This window comes from Chrysemys picta, chromosome 11 (assembly GCF_011386835.1).
Source record: "Chrysemys picta bellii isolate R12L10 chromosome 11, ASM1138683v2, whole genome shotgun sequence".
Classification (NCBI taxonomy): domain Eukaryota; kingdom Metazoa; phylum Chordata; order Testudines; family Emydidae; genus Chrysemys; species Chrysemys picta.
In genome coordinates, this window is record NC_088801.1 from 75,082,377 (window position 1) to 75,106,926 (window position 24,550).

At 41.9% G+C, this 24,550-nt stretch overlaps 2 protein-coding genes and 1 long non-coding RNA gene across 13 annotated transcripts in view; 2 read left to right on the top strand and 1 right to left on the bottom strand.

The window, feature by feature from the left end:
• RBM44 (RNA binding motif protein 44) overlaps positions 1 to 4,789 on the top strand; it is a 26,774-nt gene extending 21,985 nt beyond the window's left edge. For all 7 annotated transcript variants that reach the window (XR_010591664.1, XM_065562213.1, XM_065562212.1 and 4 more), the window contains one exon: positions 4,081 to 4,789. The gene's annotated coding sequence lies outside the window, so the exon portion shown is untranslated. The remainder of the gene's footprint in view (positions 1 to 4,080) is intronic.
• LOC135974410 (uncharacterized) lies at positions 255 to 10,155 on the bottom strand. Its single transcript, XR_010591665.1, has 2 exons — positions 10,017 to 10,155; positions 255 to 5,695 (listed from the first exon to the last, which is right to left on the bottom strand). It is a non-coding gene; the product is annotated as an uncharacterized LOC135974410 (long non-coding RNA).
• The window catches only part of RAMP1 (receptor activity modifying protein 1), a 127,138-nt gene continuing 112,663 nt past the window's right edge, over positions 10,076 to 24,550 (top strand). For 3 of the 5 annotated variants that reach the window (XM_024106569.3, XM_024106568.3, XM_065562218.1), the window contains exon 1: positions 10,315 to 10,447. In XM_024106569.3, coding sequence (XP_023962337.2) covers positions 10,315 to 10,447 — 133 coding nt within the window. Of the gene's footprint in view, positions 10,213 to 10,314; positions 10,448 to 24,550 lie in introns of those variants that run through there. The other 2 variants (XM_005281811.5, XM_065562219.1) reach the window with 1 other exon arrangement.

The following is a 24,550-nucleotide window of genomic DNA, read 5'->3' on the forward strand; positions in this document are numbered from 1 at the left end:
TTACTGTACATATAGATGGTGCTGCATTTACAAAAAATTTCCAGACAAAAGTGACATCTAATGGCCTGTTCTTTTAACAGAAATCGATATAGATAGTCCAGAGAATATATACTGGATCCAGTTTTGTATTAAAAGTTGACAGTCCAAGTTCTGTTAAACATGAGGATTGGAGGGTGATTTGCCTATTTTGGTCTTTTGGGGAGGAGGGGATTTATTTGATGGGATTCTGTGGATTTGGGGTTTTTTAAAGGAACTCGGATTGATCCTTCTTTCTGCAGCCCTGCATCTCCCACAGTTCTTGACATCTGGGCTGCTCTGTTCACTTTGCAGCTCACAGAGGCCGATCAATTTTTTGGCACTTCCAGTCTGACTGCTGCTTCTTTGCTCCCACTCCAGGCCAATTTTTCTCCTGAAGCAGAGTGTGGATTGCTGTTTTAGTGATCCCGCCTTCACATCTGCCTAATGGGGGGGGGGGGAAAGGGGAGGGGTGTCGTCAAAATTTGGGGAAGTGGGGAGCATTGATCTCTCTCCTAGCCCCTCTTCTCCCCCCCTTGGTCAGTTTTTTGGCTGCGTGTTTGAACGCTCCCACTCCAGAGCCTTCACTGCAGTGCCTCCCTGCTGGTTCCTCTGCACCTTCCAGTTATGGCCGAGCAGCCTAAAAAGCACTGAATGAAAAGCCAAATATTGTTCCATCTGTGAGACAGCCACCCCAGGATCGGCAGACAGTTATGCCCAGTCTTCCATTGTTAACTGTTAGGTCCCAGGGCTGAGTTAGACAGGCATGTAAAATCCCCTACCCACCAGAGCAGCCCTGACTCTAATGTATATGGGAAATTGGACCAGGAATCGATAGCAGAGCAGGGCAAGGCTCCAAGGATGAGGACTCCAGTCAACTGACTTGGGATAAATTCCAAGGGGTCCCTGGAAAACAGAGGGTAGACTTGCAGGGTCACAAGTCCCCCAAGTCCTAAAATATGTCCTAAGCACCATGGGAAAAGAAGCGGGGCTCATAAACACCTCTGGCCCTCTCCTATTTGGTCAGGAGGCTCTGGAAGTATTTTCCCTCACCACTCTCTGGGGTAATGGGACCCATCAGGCAAGGACTCAGAAAGAAATCTTGTCAGAGGACTTCAGGTCCACAGCATGACTAGCTGCAAAAGGCCTCACCAAAGTGCAACAGAGCTCATATGCTACGTGAGCTAAAAAAGTGAAAAAAGCAAAGCAAAAAAGGAAAGAGAAAGCATAAGAGATCTGGGAAATAGAAGCCCTCGGACTCCTCTTCCCCCTCTTCTATAGAGGATAGTGAATTGTTGGACTCTGACTCTGATCAAGACCAGGAAAAGACTCAGCAAAAGTTTGTTCCCCCTGAGAAATTCAAGGCCATGAGCAAAAAGGTTGTATCTACTGTTCAGATTCAACCGAAACAGAGCCCTGTGAGTAAGCCTATAAGAAAATTTCTCTTCTTGAACTGCTCCTCTGAGGCATGATTCCCCTACATTCCTCCTTCAGGGAAGTAATCAGGAATGAATGAGACAAGTCAAGCAAGGGCAAACGTACTAACTCTACAGGATCCAGCAATCAACGGTCCAGCTTACTGAGATACATAAAGTGGACGCTCCCTTAGGGTTCCTGGCAAAAGATATGGTTATCCCCTCAGAAGGGGAGTTCTAGACAATACTTAGTCCTGCCTTGAGTTCAGGGGACTGGAGTAGATAACCTCCCGAGGTTCCTTCAAGTTCTGTGATTCTATGATTCTATTCTAAGGATCCCACGGTTAGAAAAATGGATGCCACTCTCAAAAAAGACTGAGGCCTCCTGAGCCTCCAACAGGGCATCCCTAGAGGCTGCTTGCTTTGCGAGAGCATCTCTCTCTTAGCTGGAAGATCTCAGAGCTCTCAAGGATAGAGATCACCCTGACTTCGACTCTATTTTGAAGAAAGTTCCCCGAGCAGCAGCGTTGCTGGTACCTCAATGGCTGTGATGAGATTCTTAGCCAAAGCCAGGGCCTCCAGCTCAGTGACCAGGTACTACCTATGGCTCTGTCCCTGGAAGGCATATAGCCACTCTAAACTGGTGTGTTCTCCAGATTTATGGGAGTCCTGCTTTCTGGGGAGAAGCTAGACAAAGTAGTGGCAGACAGTGCTGCAAAAATCTGAACAGTTCCTCCCAATGCCACACCATGCATTTAAGAAAGAGTACAGATAGGCCTTCAGACAAAGATGTTCCAGATGGAGACCCTAACCTCTACGGTGTCATCCCTGTTCCAGAGTACTTTCTGACTTGAGGGGATCTGGTGAATGCATACCTCCACATCCTGATCAGATCGTGCTATTGCAGGTTCCTACAGTAGCTGCCTTATAGAAGGGAGGAGATATGTGGGGTGAGTTCCCCCCCACATATGCAGGACCCGTCATACAGCCCAGCCAAGGAGAGGCTTTGGGTGTGGAGGGACCTCACAGTGTACATTTCCATTTGCTATGACATAAGTATAGTGGGCTTCCTTTGAGAACAGTGTGCATGCACACCATCTCCTCCATTATTTGCTGTTTGTCCACCTATGCCTACAGTCACCGTACCCTCCACTCTAGGGTGTTACGAGTTCTCTTTCTCAGTCCTCCAGCTCTTTCCTATTACAGTGGGTGGGATGTTTCTTGCACTTTCTCCCACATGCCCAGAACTGGTTCAGGGACGGGGGGATCTGTCCAGCCCCATCACGTCTATTCTCTTGTGGTGTTTCCTCCTCTAAGCTGCACAAGATCGTTTATTTGGAGGGGGGCATTCTGCTCCTCAGTAAATTTTTAATGTCTCTGCTCAAGGGCAGTTGGAAAGGTTGGTGTTTATGTAATTACAAATAAGACCATAAGAATGGCCAGCCGGGGTCAGACCAGTGGTTCATCTAGTCTAATATCCTGTGTCCCAACAGTGGCCTGTGCCAGATGCTTCAGAGGGAATCAACAGAACAGGACAATTATCGAGTTTCCCACCCCCATCTTCCAGTCAGGCTTAAGGATGCCCAGAGCATGGGGTTGCATCCCTGACTCTCTTGACTAATAGCCATTGATGGGCCTATTCTCCATCAACTTACCTTATTCTTTTTTGAACCCTGTTAAACTGTTGTCTTCACAACATCTCATGGCGACAAGTTATGTAGGTGGACTGTGCATTGTGTGAAGGAGCACTTCCTTATGTATATTGTGAACTTGCTGTCTATTAATTTCATTGGGTCACCCCTAGTTCTTGTGTTATGTGAAGGGTTAAATAACATTCCTTATTCACTTTCTCCACACCATTCATGTTTTTATAGACCTCTGTGATATCCGCCCTTAGTCGTCTCTTTTCTAAGATATTAACAATATATATCTATAAAATTGTATATATTTTATCATCTTCCCCACCTTTCCTATATCATTCTATCATATTAGGCAAGCTCTTCAACACATATACCAACTACCTTTGTGTTTGTACAGCACATAAAATAACAGAGCCATAGACCTGAAGAGAGTCTCTGGGCACGATACAGTATAACTAATAAATAGCACCAGCTGGCCCTGCCCTCCTGTGGTGGTGATGAATTTCGCATGGGGATGCATTTACCTGAAAATATGGAAGAAAAGGGGAGAGGGTTAGTCAGTAGCCCCAAATGTGTATTTAAAATTATAGATATCATTTTTAAATACACATTTTAAAGGCCAGTATTGGCAATTTGCTCATCCTGATCTTTGCTTTTAGGAAGTTACTTGAATTATGAGAACTGTGCTTTAAGCTGATTGCATATAGATAAAGAAAGCAATACTTAATATATTCAGATGTCTGTTTGATGGGGTTTTTGGAGAGAGCTAATAGTGTGCTTCCCGTTGCAATAAAGGGCTGGAAAGAACTCAATAGGTGTTTGGCTGGCTGAATTCCTCTTAAAATAGTTACTTTAAAACTTCTGGGATTTTATTTATTGTGTGGCTAGGGTGCCTAGAGTTTTGGATAGGTGCCTTTATTACTTTTATCATCTTTAATTTTATTTAGATTTAATGTGCTAACGTTTTTACAGAATGTCTAATACTTAACAAAAAATTATTATTTTCACAGCATTGCTAGCATGGATGCAGAAAAGACCAAGAGAACCAGTGTGGAAAAGTGCTTGTTTTTTTTAATAATTTTTAGTTTTATTTACAAAACATTTGTAATACTTGAAAGCCCTGAAATGTGTTGTGTTCAAGTGGATGAGCATTCTCAAAATAGTATTTTATAAACTTTCCTTTGTAATTTTTTGTTCCACTCGTGAAAAGGTAGTCACAACAATCTGTAGCGAGATTTTGACTTTCATTGTGTGGGAGCTGGATAAAATGAAAGCAGCCTTCTGCCACTGAGGCTCTGAAGCAACCAGGTCATTAGTTGCCAATGGGAAAAAAATAACATCTGTGTAAAAACTGTAATCTTATTAGAGCATGTTAATGAGAAAAAGGTTAAAAATAACTTTAAGAAAAGTTTGCTCTTGTTAAAGTTTGTTTATAGATATTCCAGTATGTGCTTTCAAATTTCCTGTGGATGAACATCCTTTGAGGAAATACCTTTTGAGTAACTTAGTCAGTCCTGGAAGCTGGTGTAACATCTAAACGTATTTTGCAGCATATTATGTTTAACACTGTAGTGTGAAACAAATGTTATGTCACAGGTCTTCCATACAGCAAGTTACCAGTGTTTGTTTTGCAGGAGAGCGCGATATAAATACTAGTTGTAGATTTTGGTTTCACAAACTCATATTTAGACTTCTAAAAAATAAATGTTTGTAAATGTTGCATATGGTCTTTATTTCTTAATTTTGAAGCTATATTTTAAATTTTTCATAGATGAAAAATGTAGTGCAATAGAAAAATGACAGTGAGGTTTTTGTATTGCCAACATGTAGCACAGTGTAAATGCATCAGGCCAACTTCCACTTTTTGAAGTGCTGCATAAAGATTGTGGCAGTTCACTATAAAGCTGTTAAAACTCAGAATTTCCACTTCAGAGGAAATTTCAACATTTTAGAATTTCCCACAAAACAGAATTTCCAAAAAATTTCTGTTTCAGTATTGTGAAATTTGCTTCAAGTTTTATTGTATGGGTCTTTTCATTTATATATTTTATATTATTTCATAACATGTCAGAAGTATTAGTACATACTACATATATGTCATAATGTCAGAGGTAATGTAATAGTTGAAAAAAACTATTTTCATTTTATTTTTAAAATCAAAGGCACCTGTTACTTAGTACTAATTGAAATGTCATCTTCTCCAGATCAGTGCCTCCTGTGTGTGTTTTAATAAAACAAATTGATGACCATGTTTGTAAAAATCAACATTTTTCAAAATATTATGATTTTAATGAAAATGGCATTTGTCTGCCAAAAAAAACCTGTAACTAAAAGCTTCTGACCAGCCCTACATTATTTAACAATAGAACAGTTAAGCATTTGTAAACAAAAATAGGTGAACTTAGACCCTGATTCAGCAAGGTACTTCAGCACATGCATGCTTAACATTAGGCAAGTAGTCCCAGAGTTAGGCAAATCCTGTTACACCATTGAGTTCAAATGCTGATCTTACTGTTACACTTGTCCATGGAACCCCACTGAGGGGAGGATTTGATTGGATTTTAGTTGATCATTCTGGGATCTAATCCAGCTCTGTTATGTAGCTGTGTTGAATCTGCAGGGCTCCTAGGAGTAAAAATGCATGGTTAAATACTAGACGCAGGCATGACTAAGAGTACAGGATATATTGGATGTGTGCCGTTTTTACACAGTCACTTCTCAGGGTAGAGCTCCACCAAATGTCAATAGGAGTAATTGGTGGTGTACTTGAAGAAAGCACTGAGCTCAAGATTAACCCCCACACACATCAGGCTCTTGCCTACCTTTAATTACTAGTGAGCCTGCTGTGGATTGAGCCTTGTTAGCTCATTAGTAGTCCACCACTAATCGCCTTATTTTAAAAAATGGTATTTCCAGATAAGGACGGGTTTAAGTATATTATGCAGGTGAAGCCACTTAACTTTGCAGGAGGTAATAGAGTCAAGGTAATAAATTAATCAATTGTAACATCTTTTATAGTCCTTTATCCAAAGTTTTAGTACTGAAGCTATCAGAGCCTTTTTATCTACATGAGTGAAGCCTGCCTTCCTTAGCATTTCAACTGGCCACCAATATTTTTTTTTCTTCTTTCCTCCACTCTTTTTTGAAGTCTGTCCCTAATGGCTGCCATCCTTCCTTAAGCCTAAGGCCGTGGGGCCCAACATTAAGCAGGAGGTCCACATAAACCTAAGCACAACCTTGTGTGGACCAAACATGATGACAAAACACTGAGTCAGCCGTTAGTATATTGTGTTAAAGCAGGCTGCGGGCCTTATGAAATGTTCTAGTGGGCCGTGTGCGGCAGGGGCCATAGGTTGGGCACTCCAGCCCAGGGAAGATGGAGCAGTTCTATCCTATTGAGATAGGGCACTTTGGCCTGTAATGGGGTATAGGTTCTGGGATCCCTTCCAGGTGTAAGTCTGATCCAAAGATTGCTGCAGTCAATGGAAAAATTCTCTTGACTTCAATTGGATGATAGACCCCCCCAATAGTTATTCAATAAGAGAGACCCAACAATTTGTGGTTGTGGTGGGAATTCCCTGTAAGGTGGAGCACTGGGGTACGTCTATACCCAGCCGCTAGTTCGGCGGCTGGCAATCGAACTTCTGGGTTCGACTTATCGCGTCTTGTCTGGAACCCGGAAGTGCTCGCCGTCGACTGCGGTACTCCAGCTCGGCGAGAGGAGTACCGCGGAGTCGACGGGGGAGCCTGCCTGCCGCGTGTGGACCGAGGTAAGTTCGAACTAAGGTACTTCGAACTTCAGCTACGTTATTCACGTAGCTGAAGTTGCGTACCTTAGTTCGATTTGGGGGTTTAGTGTAGACCAAGCCTCAGAAACCTCAAAAATGACAGCTGTAAGGTTGAGTGTTGTGTGACCTTATTTACTGGTTCCAAGCTAGCAGATCTCCTCATATTACAACAGATGGCAGCAGAGCAAAGGATTTTGCTGCCCAAAATAAACTGGAGATCTTTCCAAGCATCTAACTTTTCTTTTTCCTAAATGAGTGAAACTATAAATATGCTATTTTTGTGGGCATATATTCAGTATCACCAAAGGCTCTTAAGCAAGGTAAGCTGGCGTGGGAAAAGAGGAAAGACCCTCTCATGGATCAGTAACTGGTTAAAAGATAGGAAACAATGTGTAGGAATAAATGGTCAGTTTTCAGCATAGAGAGAGGTAAATTATGGTGTACCCTAGGGCTCTGTACTGAGACCAGTGCTCTTCAGTGATCTGGAAAAAGGGGTAAACAGTGAGGTGGCAAAATTTGCAGATGATACAAAACTACTCAACATAGTTAAGTCCAAAGCAGACTGTGAAGAGTTACAAAGGGATCTCACAAAATTGGGTGACTGGGCAACAAAATGGCAGATGAAATTCCATGTTGATAAATGCAAAGTAATGCACATTGGAAAACATAATCCCAACTATGTGTATAAAATGATGGGGGTCTAAATTAGTTGCTACCACTCAAGAAAGAGATGTTGGTGTCATTGTGGACAGTTCTCTGAAAACATCCGCTCAATGTGCAGCGGCAGTCAAAAAAAGAAACAGAATGTTGGGAATCATTAGGAAAGAGGTAGATGATAAGACAAAATATATTGTATCTGTATAAATCTATGGTACACCCACATCTTGAATACTGCATGCAGATCTAGTCATCCCATCTCAAAAGAGATGTATTGGAATTGGAAAATGTTGAGAAAAGGGCAACAAAAAGAGGTATGGAACAGCATCCATGTGAGGAAATATTAGTAAAACTGGGACTTTTCAGCTTGGAAAAGAGACAAGTAAGGGTGGATATGATAGAGGTCTGTAAAATCATGACTGCTATGGAGAAAGTAAATAAGGAAGTGTTATTTACTCATAAGACAAGAACTAGGGGTTGTCAGATGAAATTAATAGACAGCAGGTTTAAAACAAACAAAAGGAAGTATTTCTTCACCTAATTTACAGTCAACCTGTGGAACTCCTTGCCAGAGGAGGTTGTGAAGGCCAAGACCATAACAGGGTTCAAAAAAGAACTAGACAAGTTCATGGAGGATAGGACCATCAATAGCTATTTGCCAGAGTAGGCAGGGGCGGTGTCCCTAGCCTCTGTTTTACCAGAAGCTGGGAATGGGTGACAGATGATGGATCACTTGATTACCTGATCTGTTCATTCCCTCTGGGGCACCTGGCATTGGCCACTGTCGGAAGACAGGATACTAGGCTAGATGCACCTTTGGTCTGACCCAGTATGGCTGTTCTCGTCTTCTTATGTCACCTACCCTCAAGAACAGTTACAGTTTTCACTTGAGGCCAGATAAGACATATTTCAATTGAATCAAGGAGACGATCAGATATTAAAGACACTATACATGAATATAATTTAGTGACAATGTTTTGTCTATCTTTTTGTTAAACAGGCGGTGGTCTTTGGTTTAAACATTTACCACAAGAGCTCTTCCTTAAGCGGACTATAAATGTTAGAACATTTAAAATTGTAATTTAACAGTGGAGGAAAACTCCAATGCACCATCAGCCTTTACCACCTGGAGGAGCTATGCTACATTTTGTGATTTTTTTTAAAAAAATTGATTTTTCACAAAAATGGAAAAGACAAAAAGGTAAATGATTTACAGCATGTACATGAACACCAGAGTTATGAACTGATCAGTCAACCACACACCTCATTTAGAACCAGCAGTAGACAATCACATGCTTCAGAGGATCTGAAATCGAATTATGCCGTTTTTTAGCTCCTCAAAGCTACATGACCAAACAGTACCACATAGACATAACATCTTAAGGTACCCGCTTTTCTTTTACACAAATGCAAAGGGTGTGTAATTTTTAATTATTTATGGATATGATGTAGCCATCAGGATTTATGCAGGACTCTGTTGAGTCACAGGGCTGGGTTCTCCGTAAAAGCGGGATGAGACCGTATGGCCCAATGATTTTAGGTGCAAGAATTCAGTTGTGGTGGCCGAATCATGGTCAGTTATTTACTTGCTAAGGAACAATATTGAATGTGTGCCGCAAATTTTACACCGCTATTTAAAAAGTGTAGCGATGGTCTGGAACTTTATAACAATAGACGGGAAAAGTGGAATGCCCTTTGGCCGGTCCCTTTAAAGCTAACATGAGTGAAATTATTATTAGGGAAAGTTATTGACGGTAATGATTATATATCCGGAAACCCTCAAACACGTGGGGAGGCGGTAAAATCACAGCTTCAAAGTGGGCCTTTCACCTGGGCGCATTTGCAGTGTCCCAGTGGCGAACGAGGTCGGCTATCACTACAGCACTGAGGGAAGTTTGTACAAGCAGGATCACGTTCCCACGTATTAAAAAGAACCAGTTTCCTAAATGTGGCTCCATGGCAGCCATCCAGCCCTGTCCTTTGCTGGATTTCCCTTCCCCGTAGCGTTGTGTACCTGCCTATCAGTCCCTTCTCCTTGTGATGCCTGCCCCCGTTGCTTTTCGCCTGCCCCTGGGCGCTCCTGCTCGCGGAGCCACTAGGGTTGTGTGGCTGTGACCAGACTGACGCTGGTGATTTGATGCCTAGGTTGTAAATCGCTGGCGCAGTTGACAGCGTCTGTCAGGCTATTTTTAACTGCTCAGGTTGTTCTAAACTTAGATCCGCCCATTGCTATTAATCGGCGCTTCCCCGACAGCGCCTCAGACGGACCCTGCCCGCTGCTAGCTCTGGGCACCTTCCCTCGGCCCAGGGGGCTGCCCTGTGCGTCCCAGCCCGCTCCCCTGCACCGCGATCGCCCCGCCAGCGGCACGGAAACCTGCGCGGGGACTAGCGAGACCAGAGCTTCGCAACGTGCTTTCCCACCCCCCGGATCTGACCCGGGCGCTGCACTTTGAGACCACTGGCCGCTTGCTCCCCCGGGGCCAAGTCACTTCACTCCCCACCTGCGCGATGTTAGTTGGGTCTTAATCACTCGGCAGGGCAGGCTCTCCCCACCGGCGTCTCTTTCCTGCAGATGGGGTGTTCACACCGGTTCCGCGGCTCGGGATAACCTGATCCGAAGTCGGATTTGTGGCATCATTTGCATCATGGCCCCGGAGCTGCCTCTCATCCCGAGACGTTTCCTCTGGTTTGTCCTAGGTGAGTACCTGCCTTTGTGTGCGCTCTGGGACGCGGCGGCAGCGCGCAGCTCTTTGTCAAGGAGTTTCTCTTGGCTCGACGCTGGCTCTGTAGCTGCAATGAATGGAGGCTGAAGAACCACCGATAGCTCCTCACTCGGGGATACGATCCATTCTCAGAAGGAAACATACAAACTCCTTCATGGGGCGGAAAGAATTGGCACCAAACTTCCTAACCGCCCGCTGGGTTGTGTTGGGTATGTTGCCAGCTTTCGGGTCCTTGCAACTCCGCGTGTGAGATTCGTGAACAATGTCGGTGCTTTTGCAGCCCCGTTCGCTGCTGGTTGCTAGTCCGCCGGTTGCTTTGCAGGATTGTTGTCCTCTGTTGACTTGACTGTGTTTTGCTGTTCTCAGGATGGATCTTAATGCTAAACTGGTTAATTCGCTAGCTTGAGCGAGCAGTGAAACTAGTTCAACAGGTTCACTCAAGGCAAAAGCAAACAAACCCCGTTGCGGTTCTCTGGCCGGGTTGTGTGATGAGGTTGTGCGGGCTGAATCAGAATTTACTAGTACACCAAAATATGAAGATACAACAGTAATCAGTTATTCAACATGTGTATTCCTATTCCCAATGCCTACTCAGTGTCACAACCACAAAGTATTGTCTAGTGGAAACACTGAGAGCTACCTGTTAAATACTCATTTGTCCTTACAGTATGTTTATGTACAATAGGTAATTGCAAAAAATTCTCACTTTAATGTCTGAAGGGATAACGCTCAGAAAAATGTGTAGTTATCCCGTTTCTCTACTCACTAAAGGAACCCTTGGCTAGACTGTCCTGCCATCTCTATCCTGACTTAGTAGGGAGTCATGGTATTGAAACCTGGCCACAGGAAAATCTCTCTCTTAGCAAATGTGCTATAAAATACTTTATACTGAACGCACTGCCGTTCAGACACACTTGGAATTTTTATGCACATGCTGAAATAATTTTTCTTTTGTCCTAAACACTAATATTTGGTACCATTCTCATTTTACATTATGCATTGTAACTTTGTGACAATCTACTTTAACTGCAGTGTGAAAAGGTCTGTGTTGCATTTTTGAAAGCATATAATGAAAGCGTATCTATTTAAATAGAGATTAAAATTAAATAACCTGGAATTGAACCTAAATGTTTAACTTGGCTCCCAACATGTCAGCTGGTAATGCCACCTGGATCAATCTGCTTTAGATGTCATTTTCTACTTGAAGGAAGGTCTGCTTTCTAAAGTGGGCTATGGTTACAGTTCTTTCCATTGTGTAAATTTCTCAAAGATTTATAAATGGATTGTTCTACAGTTGTCTTCCCTATGTCTCTATTTCTGACACACATGCATGTAGAGGGCCCAACTGGAATGACCTATTTTGAGAAATGTTTATACCATTAAGACTGGGATTCCATAGCATATAGGTCATTTTAAGTCTGTCTCTTTAAAATTAGTTTGTCTGGCAATTCTTTCTGTTTCTTGCTTAATTATTTTCATGTGGCATCATGTGTCTCTCCATGTTCTTGTTAACAGAATTACAGATGCAACAGGTAGAAACTTGTCTGCTATTTTGCGGAAAGTACCTGAAAGTCTGTAGCAAAAAGCTTTGAAGAATAATCTAGCTGGTATTCTTTATAATGAATATATTTATTTTAGATTACTTAAATATTCAAAGAAAAGCCATATTAGAATCATTGTGATACTGACTTGAAATACAAAAATCTTGAGGAAATGTAGATTTCCGTTTTTCCTGCCTTCAGTTCTTCCTTATTATTTTCCTCCTCAGAACCGTAGTAAATAATGTATTGAGCTGTCTTATCTGTACAGTGTAATTAACTATTTACCACTTTTTAGCTTGTGACTATTCACAAGGAAATAGTAGACAGCACAAGTTAGGCAAAACTTATTCTCCATGTTTAGTTTTAGAGACATCCTCGTTGTACAGGACTAAATAGTAAGTTGTCCTATTCAGAAACTATGGTATAAACAATACACAGTGAACCCTAACATTACTGCCCATACATAGTCATTCTCATTTACCCAGGACAGTTGTTCTGAAGCTTTATTTTAGACTAGAAATCTGCTTGTCAGTCTTTATCAAAGCCGATGTTAAAGAAAACTGTCAATGTGTTGGCTGCAGCTTTGTTTTATATTCTAGAAAATCTTAAATTGAATATTATGACAACATAAATGGGTCAAATCAGTGACAGTACTATGCATGTGTGGGGCCCAATCATACAAAGTGCTGAGCCTCTAATTAACTTCACTCCATCTCACGGAAGTGGACGTACACGTGTCATTTATTATTCTAGAGTTCGCATTGCCCTTTGGTAAAATCATCCTGGCCATAAAGTCACCAGTCTAGACAACCGATTGAAAAGCCTCAAATCCACTGTGTAAAACCTGCCTATATTGTGCAATAAACAGCTTCAGTAATAATTTGTTCAGTTCCCAGGTATTATCTCTTGGTTATGCTCATAGTACAAATATATTGGATTCCTTTGGTGCACATATTTATATGCTATTCGTCTCTGCTCTGTTAGCTAGAGGGTGTGGTAGTGTACGGCAATTTAAACATTGGTTCTGAAATACCTTTACTACATATGTCATGTGACACCTTGGCTGCAGGGACGGAACCTGGGACCTCTGGATGCAAAAGCATATGAGCCCCTATTGCCTGAGCTAAAAGATCCAGCTCTGTTAGCTGAAAACCAGTAGCTGACTTGTAAAATGATGTGATCTGGCAACACCGCCCCAGAGAGGGGAAGCTCTCCCGACTGTGTAAACATAGGTTACACACAGCACCTGGCAGGATCAACTCAGCCCTTCTTTCCGTGGCAGATACATTTGAGCACGACGCAGATGATTGCTCGGGTGTCTTTCAGATATGAGCCCTTACAAAACAGTAGTGACCAGAACACTGACTCTCTAAAAATAATCTCACTCCGCAGATCTGATACCTGTTTGTATCCCGAGGCAACTGTTTATAATCGTGATAAAAATAAGCTTTTATTATTAATCCTGCAGAAATAACATCGCTATGAGAAAGTGAATTGTCTTCTCTCTGGACTGTGTACCATTGCCAGTAATAAAGGTTATATAGGCCCAATTCATCCCCCAGTTGCACCTGCACAACTCTATGTAAGCATTCATGGGGCTGCACAAATGTAACCATGGGTAAAATTTGACCTGCACAGGGCCGGCTCCAGGCACCAGCCCACCAAGCTTGTGCTTGGGGCGGCACCTGGAGGGGGGCAGCGCGGTGCGGCGCTCCGGCTCCAGGGAGAGCGGGGCCTCGGCTGGGCTCGCCGCCTTCCCCCGGCGCTCTGGCCGCTGGGGAGAGCGGAGCCCCAGCCGGGCACTCCGCCCTCCTCCCAGGGCTCCGGCTGCCCTACCCCTGGCCGCTGGGGAGAGCGGAGCCCCGGCCGGGACTCGCCGCCAGGGAGAGCGGAGCCCCGGCTGGGCACTCCACCCTCCTCCCAGGGCTCCGGCTGCCCTCCCCCCGGCCACCAGGGAGAGCGGAGCCCCGGCCGGGGCTCACTGCCCTCCCCCTGGGGCTCTGGCCGCCCTCCCCCCCGCGCCCTCCCCTGCTGCGGGGGGCGGGGGGGGCGGCCGGAGGCTTTTTTGCCTGGGGCGGCAAAAAAGCCAGAGCCAGCCCTGGACCTGCAGAATCTTTATTACTAGCGATGGTGGATGAGCCAGAAATAATTCAACTTGACTCAGATCCCAGGTTGAGATTAAAGGGCTGGCAGTTTGGGGGGGGGGCGGGGGGGGAATTGTTGTACTTGTAAACTGAGCAAATGTGCTTTGCAAATCATTGAGACACAATAACATGACTCCCACCTGATGCTGTTTCTACAATGTCACTTTTAAGTATGGAATCACACTTTAAAAACAGGATCATCCCTATTTTGCATTGATACTAAAAAGGCAAGATTTTTCTTTTTTGTTTTGTTTTACTAAGAAAAAAGTTCTTGTTTGTATTAACGGCCAAAATTTCTCTTCTCCCTCACTATTGTACGCTGTACCAGTTGGCTGCTACGTTCCAGAGGTACTGCCCGTATCTACTAGCCAGTTGCTTGAGATCTTTTAAAGTGAAGGATGGTAGACAAACGTATACGTATAAATATGTGAGAGAGGAATACTTGATGGTATAAAGGTTTTATTGGCTTGAGTTTGGGGTGGCTGCATTCCTCACAAATGAGTTATGCAGAGCATCCCAAACAAGGGCTTGGTACCATAGCGCTCCATCATGTATTCTGTAAAAAGGTCACAATTAAAAGATTAGAAACCTTTAAAAGTGACCTAAAATGGTTCTTCTGGACATATAACTATCATGACTTTGAAGTCCATTTACCTCTGGACCTTCCACAGGTAGAGCCAAATTCTATGTGTACCACTAAGGGTTAGGAATGTAACCCTTCCCATTGTATAAAACTGACATTTCTAGCAATTCAGGGTTGTTGAGGTATTTAACTTTAATCTTTCACCGAGTCCTCAGACCACTGTAATGGGGATGAGGGGGGAGAGAAATTTTACATCTGAGGGAAAGAAGGAAACATTTTTGTGACATGTTGACTTAAAAATATAGGACAGCTGCTTAAAGCGGCTCAAGTATGTGAAATTTTAGAAAGGCCTGATAGAGATGGATTGGTGAGCAGAGCACAAGTGAAATGGTTCAAGGTATGTGCTAAATGCAGTTTATTACATGGGTATTATATCTACAGACACATAGAAAGAGGCAATGTGAAACAGGTACTTCTGTCTCACAAACACACACCTGCTCGTGATCGTATTCCCACTTTTCCCCATAACTTTTTAATACCATAGATTAATAGATTCTAAAGCCAGAAGAGATCATTATGATCATCTAGTCTGACCTCCTGCAAAACCCAGCCATAGAATCTCAACCAATAATTTCTGCATGAAGATGATAACCTCTGAGCTGTAGCATATCTTTTAGAAGTTTCAGAGTAGCAGCCGGGTTAGTCTGTATCCGCAAAAAGAACAGGAGTACTTGTGGCACCTTATAAATTTGTTAGTCTCTAAGGTGCCACAAGTACTCCTATCTTTTAGAAAGAGATCTAGTCTTGATTTAAAGACTTAGTGATGGAGAATCCACCAGATCTTTAGGTAAGCTGTTCCACTGGTTAATTACCCTTACAGTTAAAATTGGGCTGCCTTGTTTCCTATAGGCTTCCTACAGATGAAATGAAAAACAAAAATTAAAATGGGTTCAGTTCTTAAAAATAAAACCATCTCTGGAATGTAACTGTTCCAGTTTACATATTACATCAATAGCTCCCAGTTCTGTATAGTTAAAGTGGTGATTGCATTTGATTGTGCACTGATGGGGCAGTAGCCTGCTTAACATCAACTAGCAGGGATCTGCTGGGCTTTGAGCAATTTAACAACATTGCAGAGTTAATTGATGTCATTAAACTAAATATCCGTTAAATACTGAGACGTTAATCTCTTCTGTGTAAGTGCCCTGAAGATTGCTGATGACTAACAAATACCATGACCTGGAATGAAATTAGAAGCCTTGTAAATTGTCATTAAGAATGGGACTGACACTTTTCAGACTTTCAGCTGGAGTAAAATCAATTCTAGATTTTTCTAATTATAGATTTGAGAAGATCTTGGAATTATGAAAATGCAGATTTTGATTTATTATTAAACTGTAGCAAGTTCTTTTTACCATAGCAACTGGCTATAGATCTGAAACCAGATCTTGGGATATTATGTATTTAAATGAAAATGGTTTATATTCACTTCCAACAGATAAATAGTCTTAATAGAGCTGGTTGAGAAATGATTTTTTTTTCTGCTATTTTTTTTTGACAAAAATGAAAAAAAATTATAGAACATTTTGGGGGTTTCATCAAAAAAAGAAAAATCTGGAAACTGAATCTTTCCTTTTTTTGCTTTGAAGTTTTCATTTTTGACACAAACCTGATTTTTTATTCATTTTTTTATTTATTAACATGGACATTTTTGGCAAAAATGCACTTTGTTAAAAAGCTATTTTTCGGGGGGAGAAGGGGTGAAGGGGAGGAGGGATGAAATAATTTTTTACCAGCTCTAATTCTTAATTTTAAAAAAAGGAAATCCAGTACCCTGGCTGGTAGAATAGTATCAATTACTATATTCAATATATTTCATGGCTATTCATCAAACTGTTTGTTCCGTTAATGCTTTGAGATATTTGACCAGCTTTACATCTGAATAGAATTCAGCAAGTTGATTATTCTCTGATTACCAGTGACATTTTCTAGTGATATATTTGCGAATATTAATTCCCGATATTTGACTAGCCCTTGGTTCAGTGTAGTCTTTTTGTGTGTTTGCTGACTTATCGCACCACATTTTCACCCAAAGATCTCTACATATTGGGGTATATTGCACATGTTTAAAACACTGTTTACATTGCATAAGGACATTGGGAGTGGTTTTTATATATCTTTACACGGTTGGGACTTCCATATATTTGTTTTTCCTGAAATTCCTTTGTGATACTTTTTGTAATCTAGTTTTGAAAAAGAAGTCAACATCTGTCAGTTCTACACCTCAGTGAGTAGCATTAATCATTCTAGATTTTTGGCATCATATTATTTGTTTACATTTTAAAAACAACTCCAAAGCATGAATTTAGCTCTGGCAAAAGGTGCCAGAGTGAATGCGATAGAAACTAAAGTCCTCACTTTATCTGTAAAACAGAAGCGTCCCGTTCTGACCAGATCCCTTTTAGGTGTGAAATGACAATTGTATAAATTCAAGCCTTGGCTTTCTTCTGCCAACTGTGATGGTTGTTAACAAAATGTGGACATAAGGAAGTAGATCGAGATCACTAGCGCATTTCATATAGAGCAACAAACAGACATTTGGTGGTGATACTGTCAGGTCTGATTTGATCTAGGGGTTGGTGAAGTAAATGGAGTTAAACTTTTGCCAAACTCTCAAACTACACAAAACCTAATGCAAGTTTAAGAATCAATTTTTTCCAGTAGTTTAATCAAAGGTGAATCAATTAAAAAAAAAAAAAGCCATGCTATGTATTGAGAGAACAATCCCAATATTGATTTTTACGCCAAACTTCCCCTCCCTCTCTCTGTTCCTTTCTGCAATCTATTTCTAGTTGTTTTTCACTCTGACTGGTTTCTGATCCATTTTATACCTATTTTTTGTCTACTCTTTTTTTCCCCCCACTGTCTGTTCTTAACAGAATGTGAGCCTAGTAACAGTCAAGTCAAACTGTCGAACCTCTAATGTTCAAGTGGGTTCAAAATAAGTTTGTCCATCCTTTGTCATCAGTCCTTTGAGCCATCAAGTTTTATTGCTGTTGTATCAAATTCAGAGTAGGCATAGATAACCAAAATTATCTAATATTTGGTTATATGGGCCCCATTACTACAGTATCTGAGCACATCACAATCTTTAATGTATTTATCCTCGTAACACTCCAGTGTAGTGGAGTGTTATTTGTATAATGTTATCCCCATTATACAAATGGGAAACTGAGGCACAGATGGAGACTTGCCCCAGGTCACACAAGAAGCGTGTGGTGGAGCAGGGAATTGAACCTAGTCCTAGGCTGGCACGCTAATCATTTTTGCTAGTCTTACAAAGCTGAGTGTACAAAACAAAAAGTATGAAAAAAATAACCACATAATGACCTGTCCTCTGAGCAAAGATGAATCCTGATACTGCAATGTGCTGTGTGGCCTTACCCCTCCCCACATCAACTTTTATATGCATTGTAAAGGGGTTGAGGGCCCTCATTACCTCACAGGATCAGCTCCGTCATTTGGAAGACTAAGGCAGGAGCCAGTACAATTATAAATTGGTTTGGGATGTTCAGCCAGTCAGGTAGCTGGGATGGATGCATACTATAAAATGGTTTGGCTGAAAGCTTCCATTTCATTGGTTTCACAGAACCTTCTTCAGCCAATCAGTGATCTCCCAAGAAACACATACTGAGACCTGATAGCTGAGACGCTCCACACAATTCAGTGCTTGAAAAGGCCAATTAATAATATTTTACACCACCAATATCTGCCATTTACTGTATCCCCTTTAGCAAAAACAGTGATACTGAAAACACCCCAGGAGAATTCATCCAGGTTGTCAGGGGAAGTGGAGCTTGGTGTAGCTTTATTTGATGGATGCTTCGGTACTATTTGTGAATCAGTTGCCATCATTTCTTATTGGTATTGCAGTAGCTGGTGGCTAAAAACTATCCAGGACCCACTACCACAATATTGTCTTGCATTTTAGATCCTTCAGCTAAATATGAGAGTTTCAAATTACCTTATTTTTGATATTAAGGACTGGAGATGCCAAGTACCTGTGTTTTCCAGCCTGCTCCCTTGAAGCTAGTACATTTTAAAATCATAGATCAGAATTAAGGGAATAGATCTGTCAAAAGACATGTTAAATGAAGCCATTGCACACAATCACTCTATCTTTATTACATAGAGAAAAACATTTAAATAGCTAAATCCATCCAGGAATAACTGGAATTTCTTTCCAGGTTTGGATATAATAACAACAACAACAACGATCAAATTCAAATATCCATTTGGTTTCAGTGTTGAAATACGTTGGCCCCTGCAAAGGAACATACAAATTATACACCAAGCTGATGTAGATAGTCCTATAAGAATTTATATCAATTTAGTTACAGCTAGAATTGCATTAAATCTTCTCTCCAGAGATTCTTGTATTTGAGTCAGCCCACAGCCAGAAACAGAAAAAATGGGAAGGTTTTATTGGCTGTAGAGATGGATGAATAGTCCCAAAAAAAAGTTGATTCAAATTTGTAAAGGAATTCATTTCACTCAGGTTTGTGTTCCAATGTTTTTGTTCATTGTCAGCAAAACAGTCAAGTGTTTCAGTTTTGCTGGCAAACATTCGTGGAAAGTGAATTTCAAAGTTGGATGCATAAGTGTTTCTGGGAAATAAAATGAAAATGATCACCTTCAAGTATTTACATGGGAGAGGGCTTGTGCACTTCTCTATCTGAGGAACAGAAATAATGCTGACGGATTTATTTGGTTAGTCGCCAGTGAGCAACATGGCTAAGATTTTGAATGTTTGTGAATAATCAAGAGTAAAAACAAAAATTGAAAATATTTGTCCAGTGCACTTGAATAACAAATGCATTTGAGAAAACTATGATTGGCCTTCTCTCATGTAATCTGTGTGCAGGAAAAAGAAGATAACTTAGCTGAAAAACGTATTCTGCCCGAATTATTTGTTGACTCTAATTGGCAATATAACAGTCAACAGCTGCTAGCCAGATCAACACTGTAGTGTAGCTGATTAAATTCTCACCTCTAGCCAGAGCCTCTTGCAACTGGTTCAATACCAAACAAACTTTATGGATAACAGAAAAAGAACAGCTAAAGGAAGGGAAGAAGAACAGTCTCCTGTGGGCTCTGAAAACTCACTGTATTATCACTTATAACAGGAATGACCTTTATCAGAACACATCTTCCACAGTAAATTGACCTGGTCTAGATTCCTAAGTATCAGAGCACGTGTCCCAGCCAACTCAGCAATGGTTTAAGCTAACAGAAGTGAGAGCAGCGGCTTCCTTAGGATTACCACAGGACCTGGTCTTAACTAGTGCTAAGCACCTGTAACGCTTATGGAGTTAGATTGTAAACGCTTTATGACAGGGACTGTCTGTCTGTACAGTGCCTAGGGCTCCTGGGCACTGTGGTAATCCAAATAATAATAATTAACCGCTGTGGGAGTGTTGGGCATTCAGCACTTCTCAGGGTAAGGCCCTTTTTCTCATACTGTGTGAGTCTCCCAGGCACGTAGCTGCTGATATTCAAAGTTGTAAGCTCTTTGAGGCAGGGACTGTGCCTTCGTTAGTATTTGTATAGCACCTAGCACTTGAGCTGGAGAGTAATTTTCCATCAACATGATTTTTTTTCAACAGAAAATGTTGTTTTTGGTTTTTTAACTTGCTGGAATTTTTTTATTTTTCTCAAACAATCAAAATGATTTTTTTTTATTTTATTTTTTTTGGTTTGTTGAACTGAGCCCAATATTTTGTTTTCTGTCAGCTTGATATTAAACTCTATTAACCTAGGATGAAGCCTCATGGGAGTTGTAGTTCAGGTGCTTCATGCTCCTACTCTCCATTCTAGGGCTACTTGGATGGACTATATCTCCCATGATGCACTGAGCAGTGTGGTGCAGCATGGGAGTCATATGACGGTAGTAAAGTGTGGGAGATGTAATCTGGTCAGGGAGCCTGGCCTATAAGGAAGAATGAAGGCATGAGGCACCACTCCATCACAGGTGGATGCAGTTTAACGTTGAACTGAAACAAAATGTTTCAACCGGGAACATCAAAACATTTCATTTTGATTGAAAATGTCAAAACAAAACACTTCCAAATCAAAATGGTTAAAACCTTTTGTTTGGTGAAAACTGTTTATATTTTGACTTTGTCCCACTTCGAAATAGCTATGCCTCAGAATTTCCCACGGGACGGAAATTCTCATTTTTCACTCAGTTCTACCAAATGTACAGTGGTTGCTACTGGGATAAAGTAATAAAGCATAACAAGAAGTAATGTATACTTTTAAAATTTGGTAGCCCGTATGTTCATTTTCCCCAACACAGTGGTCACCATTAAAAAGTCAGTATTAGCCAATAGCTCTTCTGGAATGGTCTGAGGGAGCACAGCGCTTCCTTTTATTTGAATAGGAAACAAGCTGCAGAATGTGGTAATATTTGGCAAATGCTGACTTTTTAATGGCAGCCACTGGAATTTCTTGTCCATGTCTGTTGCATGCATGGAGGAAAATAGGTTTTATATCTGGTGGCCAGAAGATTTTACGTTCTTGTGTGTGCACGTGTATTTCTGTATGCAGGTTGGTGGATAAAGTTTTAGCTTCAGTGGAGCTGTGCAGTTTACATCAACTAAGAAATTGGTCCTCTGTTTCTTTCTCTGAATCAAAATTCCCATTTGAGGCAGATAACAAAGTATGTTTTGTTTAAATGGTGAACTCTTTTCTAATGTAAAGTTTCTAATCATCATACAACCGAACTTGGCTATTAAATATGAATATTGTTATGGTTGAACTTGTTTTAACTTGGCTTTTTGAACACACAACATTTTGGATCAGGTATTTAGAAAATATTGCAAAGGATTCTGGTAGTGTGAAGTTAGGTAATGGCTGGACATGCTTTGCTTTCATCATGGCCATTGTTAAAATAGCCTTATTTCTGAGTCAAAGAAACTTGCTGAGAGTAGCAATGCACTGCACCACGAGCAACATTGAATGTGAGTTCCCCATGTTACAATTCAACACAGATCGAAGAGGGGCAAATTGCTAAAATAATTTCAACCTGCAGTCTGATCCTGAACATGAAATAAAGTGTGTGTGGAATAAACCTTGAGCACAAATGACAGCAGTTCGATGTTTACGCACCTGAGCTGCAGGCATAATTAGGAAATGACCTATCGAAGGCCTAGTTTACACTAGAAAGGGGTTGTCAGTATAGCTAAACTGTCAACCCCCCTAGTGGGGACACAGCTTGGACCAGCAAAAGAATCCTGAACTCCTTTTGCCAGCGTAGCTTTTACCAGTTCACGGACTGAAATAAGCTACACCGGCAAAAGGACTTTTTTATATAACTGGGTCTATGTCGGGGCTTTGCTGGTATAAAAATGTGGTAAATAATCACCCCCCTAACCAGCATTATTATGGTGGAAGACATTTCGAGTGTTGACCTGGCCAAAAATGTTCTTGTATGTCCCTGCTATTCCTGGCAGGTGCACACAATAAAAATGCAGACCCAGAATTAAGGCTATGTCTCCATTACAGCTGAGAGTGAACCTCCCTGTCTGGGCAGACTAGCTCACGGGCACTAGCTCACGGGCACTAGCGCACTATAAGTGCAGCGTAGATGTTGCAGCAGCCCAAGCAGAGGTTCTGACTAGCTGCCGGAGCTCAGCCGCGGGGGAGCGGTGTGGGTGTGTCACATGGATCCAAGCTCGGGTGGTTACCCCATGCCTCAGCCGGTGCCACAGCAGCCCCGCTGCTATTTTTAGTGCAGTAGCTTGAGCTGAGCTAGCATGAGGCTGTCTCCCTGGGCGGGAAGCTGGCTGCCAGCTGCAGTGTAGATTGATCCTTCCAGACTGTTTCTATGTGGCCCCGAACAAAAATCTCAAAGCAAGGGAAGGAAACTGGCTACTAATTACTGGGCTAGAGCATGCGTTTATACCAGTTTGAACAGAGTTTGTCCCATTCCACACTGGGTAGGCTGCACAGTCCGGCCCTGATTGAGCTAAGCACATAATTAGGTTCCATTGAAATGAATCCTGTCCTTTCAGCGTTTTGCTGGATCAGTCTTAACTGGTCTGAGTTAACACCCTTGTTAAAGTTAGTTGTTGAGTTAATGTAGGTGGAAGACCTAAGTTGGTGAGTGACTTCACTTATTCTCTCTCTGCCTCAGCTTCCCTATCTGGAATATCAGTATCATGCCTACCTAGTGTGAATGTAATCCTTTCTGGTCACCTTCTATGTTAGAATCCATGTGTTAGCCTGTTTTAAAGGAGTCCATTTTCCCTTCCATGCGCACGAGCCTTATCCCGGCACACTTCCCTTGCCCTAAGGAGATTCTCCTATTAAAAGGAGAATTCAGGGTGGGTTCAGAACATGCAGCCAGACCTAGAGCCGGAAGAGGCCCCTCCATGGCAGGGACAGGCTGTGCTGTGTGTGTGATTCTTTCTGCTCAGTCTCCCATGTCATGTGGTGTGAAGTGCGAACTGCTTTGTGCTGACTGGGAAGTCTGGAAATAACCAGAGTCCCCTGTGTTCAGCCTTCAGCCATTTTTATCCGTGTCCTCATGCACTGGGGTTATCCCTGCTGCATCTAGGGCACATTGCAAGTTCCTCCTGGCTCTTGCGTAACCTGAAACCTCCATCTGCTATTCTGTTACCTCTGCAAAAACCCAGAATCCTAGGACTGGAAGGGACCTCGAGAGGTCATCTAGTCCAGTCCCCTGCACTCATGGCAAGACTAAGTATTATCTAGACCATCCCTGACAGGTGTCTGTCTAACCTGCTCTTAAAAATCTCCAATGATGGAGATTCCACAACCTCCCTAGGCAATTTATTCCAGTGCTTAACCACCCTAACAGTTAGGAAGATTTTCCTAATGTCCAACCTAAACCTCCCTTGCTGCAATTTAAGCCCCTTGCTTCTTGTCCTATCCTCACAGGTTAAGAAGAACAATTTTTCTTCCTCCTCCTTGTAACAACTTTTTATGTACTTAAACTGTTATGTCCCTTTCTCAGTCTTCTGTTCTCCAGAGTAAATAAACATATGTTTTTTCAATCTTCCCTCATTGGCCATGTTTTCTAGACCTTTAATCATTCTTGTTGCTCTTCTCTGGATATGCCCTGGTTCTAGACACATTCCCAATCTCCCTCCCTACTCCCCATCCACACTTCATCTGAACCCATCCAACTAACATGATCTGACGTACTTAGATCGACTTACCGTGGTGTCTTCACCGCGATGAGTTGACTGCTGCCGCTCCCCCGTCGACTCTGCCTGCGACTCCTGCGGCGCTGGAGTACAGGAGTCGATGGGAGAGGGCTCGGAGGTCGATTTATCGCGTCTAGACTAGACGCGATAAATCAATCCCCACTGGATTGATTGCTGCCCGCCGATCCGGCGGGTAGTGTAGACATACCCTTAGTGATGTCAGATTGACATTCTTGATTATACTGTCATCAGTTGGCTCTTTTTATACTGTACTAGAGCCGCTGAAAGCTGCCTCCAAAGCTTACTGTTGACAAGAAATTAAAAGAAAAACCATGGTAGAAATGAAAGGGCACCGAAATAGCAGAAAGTGTAAACATCAAGATAGCAGGGGTAACTAACTGAGTGACTCAATTTGCCTGAAAAAGGGAGAGTTTAGGTGGTTTTCTAATTTGAATGTATTACCTGCACATCACTGCCTGGGGTACTCCTGAGAGAATTCTGCGCCAACAAATTAAAAATTCTGCGCATAATATTGCAAAACTCGGCATATTTTAGTCAAAATAATACAATATAACCACACCCTTTTAAATTATTTGCTGACGAGTATTTAGAAATAAATGATCAAAATATTTGAAAATGGTGTGACCATATTGTTGTTTCTGTGTTATTTTGACAAATAAAATATGCAGAACTTTGCAGAATTTTAAAATTTTTAATTTTTTTGCGCAGAATTCCCTCAAGAGCACCAGGGTTCTGTGTGTCAAGTATCAGAGGGGTAGCCATGTTAGTCTGGATTTGTAAAAAGCAACAA